Source organism: Nannobrachium achirus (assembly GCF_963921795.1).
Source record: "Nannobrachium achirus genome assembly, chromosome: 11".
Lineage (NCBI taxonomy): Eukaryota > Metazoa > Chordata > Actinopteri > Myctophiformes > Myctophidae > Nannobrachium > Nannobrachium achirus.
Genome location: NC_137820.1, coordinates 53,902,057 through 53,911,154, shown reverse-complemented (window position 1 = coordinate 53,911,154; position 9,098 = coordinate 53,902,057). Strand labels below are relative to the sequence as shown.

Genomic DNA, 9,098 nt, shown 5'->3' with positions numbered 1-9,098 from the left:
GTCGGATCGGGCTGAAACCCTGCCCAAATTTGTAGTTCTACGTACGTTAGCTGCTGCAAGTTGAACATCTATTTTGCACCAATTGGTGTCAGCACCCTGACTTGCAGCATGCCTCTTCAGCTGGGTTATTTCCTCAGTGTCATTTCCCTGGTCTAGCCTGTTCTCAGCGGCCCTTAAAGCTTGCATTCTATCCTCAGGAGTTTTAACCCTTTTCTCAGAAGCTGGAGATGATCGTGTAGAAGCGTCACATGGACTGAACTTGGAATATGTTGTATCAGGGGTCCCCAGGGGCCAAACCCTTGTGCAAATTGGTGTTGTGTCTGACATCAGTGCATTTTGAACATCTCCATAGGCCTATCTCTGCTGTATGCATTGGATTGGATTTATTACATTTATGTTGTTTTTTAACTGCTGCACCAGTGATGCAGCGGTCCAGGCACCTGGGCTCAGGGTAGCCTGACAGCATGATGTGGGTTCAAGTCCCGATCTTGACAGCCTTTGCTGCATGTCATTTCCCATCTGTCTCCCCAATTCCGGTCAGCCTACTTACTGTATATCCCTATCAATAAAGGCATAAAAAGACCCCCTCGCTTTAGCTTATAGTCCACATCTTCTGAGCTACAAATTTTGTTCAAACTTCAGCTTGTTCAGCTTTACACAGTTATGTGTGCTTGTATTTTTCTCGTTACCAATTTTCACACCTTTTTAGACAAAAAAAAAAATCATTTGGGAAATTAATTCTATCTATTTATTTTACTGCTTGTAATATAAAAAGTAACAATACCACAAAGTTCTGCATGAGTTCAATGGACCTTTTCCTGTAACCTTTTTTGTAAACCCAAAACCCCAAAAGTCCATTGAGTTCAATGGAGGAGTGGAGTGAGCTTGAGGATGCCCCTCCATATGAAGATATATCTGCATGCCCATATATGGGCATGTACTGCTGTGCTTACTATAATTGGAGAGGCCAAGCCTTTTCTTTTGTCCGGGGATGGCCAGTGCAGGAACATTCAAATTCAACAGGGTTTTCGCCAAGATATCCCCCAGTGGTCTGGCCGTAAGATGGCTACCTTCCCCACCTTGAATGGACTTACAGGATGTATAATGTAACATTTTACATCCTTATTACATGCGCCAGCGTAGCGTGAAAGTACTACTTGCGGTGCTGTCTGTATCCGATCAACAGTACAAAGGCAGGGCCATTAGCCGATGATGGTTGGTGGTGACGTTACCACCAACAAGTACAAACTGATATAAATAACAAGGTGCAAGTTGGCTCTTCTGCTGGTGCACAAATAGGTCATATATGATTGGCCACCAGTGCACAAGGTGTAATTTGGCACCTCGTCTAGTTTATTTTTAGTCCCATATTAATGGTCACATTTCTGCACTTAATTCAGTGTAATTCTTCTGTAACCCCAAAAGCCTATTGAGTTCAATGGACCTTTTCCTGGAACCTTTTTTGAGCAAGGGATGTGTACATTTTCTACAATACATAATATTATTTGTGCGTGTTAGCAAGCCCATGCAGTTTCTGCAGGAACCGCATTTCTACTTCCATTAAGTGTCCCGCGAAGCTTGGCCAATGTGACCCTGGGCGTACCACAAACTTTGAGCACTTTGTGAAAAGATGTAGGCCATGCTTTGGGACGCTTCGTCCAGGAGCACCGCTCAAAAGAAAGAAAGTATAGTAGGCTAATCTTCATCCTCCTCTTCCTCGTCCTGGTTGATCTGGAAGTAGCGAAGCTCATAGCTCTCCTTAGTGTTGGCGACCACCCGCAGCCAATCCCTCAGGTTGTTCTTCTGCAGGTATTTCTTGGTGAGATATTTCAAGTATCTCTTGGAGAAGGGAACCTCAGAGTTCACAGCAATTTTGCTCCTGCTCCTCTCGATCGACACCACACCGCCGCCAAGGTTTCCAGCTTTGCCTTGGACCTTAATGCGCTCCCGGAGAAACTGCTCAAAGTTGGCAGCGTCCATGATGCCATCCTCAACGGGGTGGGCGCAGTCCAATGTGAACTTTAGGGTCTTCTTTTTCTTCGTACCACCCGGCTTCCTCAGCGCTGGCTTTTTAATCCCAACCATGGTTGAACAATTTTGTCTGAAAAGAAGGAAGGCTGCGCAGGAAGTGTACACTCATGGATATTATAAGCTTTTTAAATGATGTCAGTTGTGTGTGACATCAGTGCATGTCGAAAATCTCCATATGCGGGATGTGAATTTGGCATGGTTTATATTGTGTCTGACATCAGACAGTGCTGTTGAAAATCAAATCTCCATGTTGAGCAATGGGCATTTGGTTTACGTTGTTTCTGGCATCAGTGCATGTTAATCTCCAAATGTGTATTTGACTCCACGATAGTCAACCCCAAATACTTTATTTGGTGGGGGCATTCGACTCCATATGCATTTGATGGGGGCATTCGACTCCATATGCATTTGATGGGGGCATTCGACTCCATATGCATTTGATGGGGGCATTCTACTCCATATGCATTTGATGGGGGCATTCGACTCCATATGCATTTGATGGGGGCATTCTACTCCATATGCATTTGGCAAGGGCCCTTGGGGGCCCTCCCCGCCATGGTGCAGACCACTGATCCACCAACCCACCATTAGGCAATTTCAATATTGTGAAGTACTGGAACATGAAGTCCAAGATATAGATGGCAGCTAGCTACACCATTATTATCTTGTTGTCAAGCGACACATCACATTGGCAGGACTCCATATTTGGACATGACTCATACGGGCTGACAGACAGATACAGAAAAGGGGATGCTGACTATAACAAATGGGTACCGTACAAAGGGTATCTGACAATGACTATAACCGGTATTGCATAACCAGGTGTGACATGAATAACATAAGTCAGTATACATCCATCAGATACGTGTACTTTATTCATATCTCATATTATGCTTGTTTACATTTATACAAAAATACAGAATACAGTAGATCGAGTCTCACCCAGAATATCAACCGAGCAATAATTTACATAACTTTTGGCACCCAGACTTGTTTCCTGCCGAGAGCCTTCTCTCACTGACGTGGGTCTGTTTCGCTCACCTGTTAAAAGCCTATAACAGCACTGTTTAACCATATTATACCTTCATCCCTATTTTGGGGATGACATTATCGGTGAAAATTCCCACAAATAGCCTAGGCCATATATGTTTAATTTATGCTCATCATTGAGCAACATTGTTTTACAGCACGAATAGCAGATCTACATCCTTTTAAATCGGCTGTTTTTGCAGCGCGACACCATCGTACAATTAAAGGGTGCATTTGGTTAAGTGGTTATGAAGTGAGTCCTTTAACTCTGATAACATCTCATCCTAAAGACACCACAAAACATCAGAACCGCTGTAGGAACAGTGCAATATCCTACTCATCACACAAGGAAACGCGCTGTCATTGCCTCCCGTGCATTCATTTACTGATATCTAGCTAGCTACATACTGAATGTTCATAGGCTCTCAAACTGGCAGGAAAATGGGAGACCTTTTTATTTGTATTTTTATTTTTATTCACAGCTTAGACCTCTTGCATCTCATGATATTAATATAGTATATATGTGTGTAAAAAAAAAAACAAAACAAAAAATATTTTTGTTGTCATGTGTAAACACGCAAAACCGTTTTTTTGCTTAGTGACACATTAATGTTAGCCTTATTTTAGGGTATTTTAGTAGAGTTAGTAGAGTTTAGTGAAACCTGTGCATTAACCTCTTTAAAAGTATTGTATCTACACTGTAATACTGTGTAGGTACTTAGTAATGCAATGTAATCATGACATTTGACGTGAAAAGGACTTGTACATAATTGTAAGTACCTATGTATTAGGTGGATTCTCATTATTACTATAAGTACTTACACAGTGTCATTGTGATTCCATACAGTAGCTTTAATATACAGGCTCATACACAACCATAAGGTCAATGTTAAGATAAGATACAATAAGATAAGATAAGACCTTTATTGATCCCCGTCGGGAAATTCAGGTGGCATAGCAGCAACAGCAGTGAGAAGTTAAGTGTCAACATAAATGATAAGCTGAAGTTGGAGGAGATAGGGTCTGGTCTAAGCATCAATATATACTGTAGTATGTTCCAAATGTTGCTCAGAATAGCATATTTTAATGAATAAACATTCTCTTGCATGGTTTTAACACTACAAACATCACTTAACCACACCAAGCATTTCAGCTATTCGTGCTGAAATATACTGTTTCTCTGAACTATATGAACACCAATGTGGTATACATTTTGTTTTTAAACAGACTCAATTTGTTCCACAATAAATACTCTCCTAATAGAAAATTCCCAACAGCGTATTCCCCCAAAAAACACATCAAACACACAGGTATACTGCACCTGCAGAACTGTTTCCTATAAGGTTACAAAGTCTAAAGAACATAACATGCAGACGGAAATGTGACAGCCACTGGTTCATTCCATCATCACTTGTGATGTTTCACTGCTTTTCTGGAGAACGTAAAACACAAAAAACCAAAAGACTGTGGGCAAAAAAAAAAAAAAAAAAGGAGGAAAAAATAAAACCAAGTTCCTGTGCTGTCTAGCTACTGTAGATTGTTGTGGTTTACATTGTGATCTACAAAAAAAGAAAAGAAAGTATAAAAAAAGGTCTGTGTTCAATCAGTGAGAGGGTCATGGTTATGAGATCATCCTAATTATCCTGCCTTGTAAAATAAAACATTCTCCCTCTTTCTTTCTTTCTCTCTCTCTCTCTCTCTCTCTCTCTCTCTCCCTCTCCCCCCCCCCCCCCCTCCCCACAAAGACAGGCTTTGACAGTTCAAACATCAGCAGTCAGTCACATCATTCAAACAAGGCACAACACCAAGAGTAGAATATGGTACAATGTACAGCAAGACCATAAATAATAGTATACATTCTTGAAATTCTCTAGAAGTCAGTGCCCCACCCAGCATCATTTTTGTCAATCTAATGTAGGTTCACTGCCTGGCTTTTTGAAGCTGTGGCAGCCAACCTGATATTCATATTCATCAAAGATGTAGCCTTCTTGTGTGACATACCACAGTTCTGATTGCACCTATAGTTTCTCCCTGACAGGTAGAACATTCTTCTACTCTCCAAGCTTGTTAAACGTGAGCTTGCCAAAAGGAAGGGAGGTGGTGGGTGGTGGGGTTCATTGTCTTTGTATATCCTGAGGGGGCTTGAGGACTTCTTCCGTTGCTGCCTACTGTGACAGAATTTTAAACATGTAGCATATTGTGGGAATCCCCATTTACCTGTGGGAAACTGAATTCTGCAATTCTTTCTATGGATCTGTTATGGGACTTTAAGGGTCATGCAATGCTTGCACATTGCAAAAATGTATGTGATGAACATTATGGCAATACGATTTGTTTGACTCATCATTCATCAACAGAAAACATGTTCTAATTTAGTATGTCCTTTATGATGATCCATTTAGAGTTTAAGGAATCCGCTCAAAGCACCTGAATAATCATTCTCAAAGGACAGCATTTCTTACCATTTTATTTCAGGTTCCAATGTCACATGCCATTTTCTTGACCTCGTAGAATATCTTTGCTTCTATTTCTACTTTTGAAAAACACAGTATAAAAGTCATGTTGTGATCGCCATCACATCTTCATTTGGTTAAAATAATTTAGAATTATGCTGTTAATCATCTGAGGATGGTTTGATATAAAGATTAAAGGCTTGCATGGCATTTCCACTTAGCAATGAACTGGACATGAGTGAATGTTTGACATAATTGCGGTACACCTTCAAGCAACTTACAAACTGAAATATTGGTCCTGTCGTTTAAGATCTGTTTAGTGTAGTACAGTTAATTAAACATTATCTGGAATATTGTGATGAGTGGACCAACCTTGTAATGAGTGCGTTTACATGCAGACTAATACCGCTGCAAATCAGATTATGGTAATAATTCAATTGAAGCATATACATGTGTAGCATTAGTGTGATTATAACAATAAGCTGGGTTTACATGTTTTACTCGAAAGTTGGGTTTCGCTTGTAAACACTTCTAAATATATTAGGTGAAGTTGTTACATTTTGTGTACCCATAGTCAGACCATAACAAACGCAAACAAAGCGTTTACAGTACCTGCCAAAGTCCATCAAAAGACTGTAAAAAAGAGTTTTGCTTAGTCGTCTCATATTAAGACTATCCTAATTTAGGAAATCAGATACCGGTGTTTACATGTATTGTCTTAATCAGGGTAAGAACAACATAATAGTCACGTATTAGCGTACAGTACATGTAAACGCACTCACCCATATAGCTATGAGATTTTTTTGTGAAGGGGTTTTATTGTGTTCAAGCACAACTGGATACCTGTTGTCAAGTCAGGCTGGGAAAGGAAATGGGTACCTCACAAATGAACAGGTGTGAGATGAGGACAAATGGTATTGCTGTGGATGTACAGTAAAAGGAATATGCGATGGATCATTCAAGGATATAAAGTATATATGTGATGTACAGTATATACTTGAAGTACAGTATGTACTTGAGGAGCTTGGTGTGAATTTCCCAAAACATTATTTTGTATAGTTTTTCTTAGCTTTTCCATTCCTTCAAAGCTTATTGCTCTCATCCTTCCTAGAACGGCATACTATACCAAATGAATGTTTGAATTTTGTTTTGTTTGTCTGAAACTCGCGAAAAAGATATATGTGTAACACATTTTATTTATGTATTTATTTATTTATTTATTGTATTTTAAAGCTATAATATAATGGGAAATTCCCCTCTGTCTCACATTTGGCCCAATAACAAAACAAAACATTTTGCTTAAAACTAAAAATCCTGGAATTTTCTTCCCTGATATTCATTAGCACAAGGTGGATACAACGATTATTTAAGTTAATGTAAGTTAGTCAATGTACAGTATTCGTATCTCTACGTTTCCATTCATAACACATTATGTCATATACCAGTAATTACAGCATTATACATTGTACAATGTCATTTGTAGAGGAATGTGGTTTTGAGGATATTCCAAAGGTTATATGCATTAGTATTCAGAGCAAAAAAAAAAATATTAACCACTTGAACCCTAGCGTCCCTATTCTGGGCACACAGGCAAACATTTAGCTGAAAATAGGCAAACATTTAGGTAAGACACTGCCTATCTACTATAATAACCGGCTGTTTATACAATGAGAAGAGGGGGAGAAGAGTTTAAGTGGTTAAAGAATAAAAATCAATGTCCTATGTAATGTACCCTTGAGGAACAACTCCTCCTTAGTGAAATCGTGCGTAGATCACTCCAAAAAAATGTGCTGTTCATCTCACCGACCGCAACAGCAGCTCAATGCTGTCACCAATAGCAATAAATAAATATACATCATATAATCTCATGGGATAAAGTATGGATGAAGCAGGAAATAACAACGCGTGCTATCTGAAACGCGGAGATATTAAAGTGTAGTAAAGAGTATGGTTAACATAGAGGCCGACTAGAGCAGTGGTTTTCAAACTTTTTGCACCCAAGACACACCAATATGGTCAAGTCAAAATATCAAGGCACACCTGTATACATAGTGAGAATAACTGATATGCGAGCTGACAATGCGTTGTGATGTGTTGTGTTGTGAGTTTGTCGATTATCTATTTATTCTATTTAGGAGATTTTTTAAAAGCCTACATTGGCGTGCCCAATATGGGGAAGACATGTTTAATTTGGTTGAAATATATTTCAAGAATTTGCCTCTGTAATGGGAAATGAGTGCACACAAAGTAGTCATATAGTAGAAAAAATAAAAATAAAATCATATGTCTTGAATTAGGCACACCTGGACTTGTCTCCCGGCACACCAGGTGTGCCTTGGCACACTGTTTAGGAACCACTGGACTAGAGGTAGTAATTCACACCTCAGTGCTGTACAAAAGATTGCCAATGTCTCTCTGCCTTTGCTGCTGGAAGAAGGGGGTTTACAGCCAGACTCCAGCAATGTTCTGACTGGATCTGTAAGCTGGAGAAAAGAAGCTTTCCCAAAGAGTTCATCCTGTCAACAGGTTCTGTTCAGAAGCTGGAAGCTGCTATGGGGAAGGACAGCATCAGTCCTTTCCATTAAGTGTTCTTTGTGATCAGAGAGGATGACAGGGATGGTGGTGGAGGACGGCCTGGATGGGTCAGCATAGTCTTAAAAAAAAAGGCAAACATACGTATCCATATGGTTGTAGCAAGCATAATTCTAACCGGACCAAGCTCGGCAAAGCCAGTGCCAATTCGGTGAGCAGTCACTGGACAGGATGTGTAATGTCATCTCGGGTATCACTGCGAAATTAAGCTTCCGTGTTTAATTTGATCTCCTTTGGGACACAAACCGGAGGACAGGACTGGAAGCCTGCAAACAAACACAGAGAGAGTGATTGAACACGGTAGTGTAGGAACACGTTTTGCACAGAAAATGTTTGTAGCTATTTATCTCTCTCTCTATCTTGTAATATCTTGTAAAATCTCACCAATGATGCTGAAGGGAATTGAAGAGATGACAGTTACACTGTATCAATGATGTTCAACTTGTCTCTGAAATTCATTTTAGAAGAGAAGAAAGTTAATATCACAATCACAACAGGCACAAAATGAAAAACCCATTTTTAACCACTTAAATACTTAGTTGTCTGTCTGGCATCCCCCAGGGTCCTATACTAGGCTCCGATGTTCCCCCTAAAGCTAGCCTTACACCTAACAACTTTGAAAAGAGTTCTCAGTCGTAATAAAATCGAGACGAGTGCTCCCGTTATTCGGTCGTTACTCAATCGTTAAATGTGAGGTAGTGGTCCGACTCGATTTTTACCCCGACTTGAGACCCAGATTCTGTTACGAGAACATTAAACTGGTTTGATATTTTCACAAATCGGGGCTGAGTCTGACTAGAGTAGCAATGACGTAACAACCAAAACAGAACGCTATAGTGAGCCAAAAGCCATTCATTCCCCAAACGCTGGTCTGCCAGCCTGGTCGCCACTAGTAGCTGTTGGTGCGGCTGCGACAGCCCTTTATTTCTCCGCGTATCATAATAGTTCATTATTCCAAACATGCGAAGTTGATAATAAGTTGATAGGATCATT

General features: G+C 40.0%; 1 protein-coding gene across 1 annotated transcript; it reads right to left on the bottom strand.

Moving 5' to 3' along the window:
- Positions 1-1,695: 1,695 nt before the first annotated feature.
- LOC308294564 (large ribosomal subunit protein eL22-like) lies at positions 1,696-2,085 on the bottom strand (the record flags this gene model as incomplete). The annotated part of the gene is made up of 1 exon (XM_080737297.1): positions 1,696-2,085. The coding sequence occupies one exon, from the start codon at positions 2,083-2,085 to the stop codon at positions 1,696-1,698; it is 390 nt and encodes a 129-aa protein (XP_080593423.1).
- Positions 2,086-9,098: the final 7,013 nt, after the last annotated feature.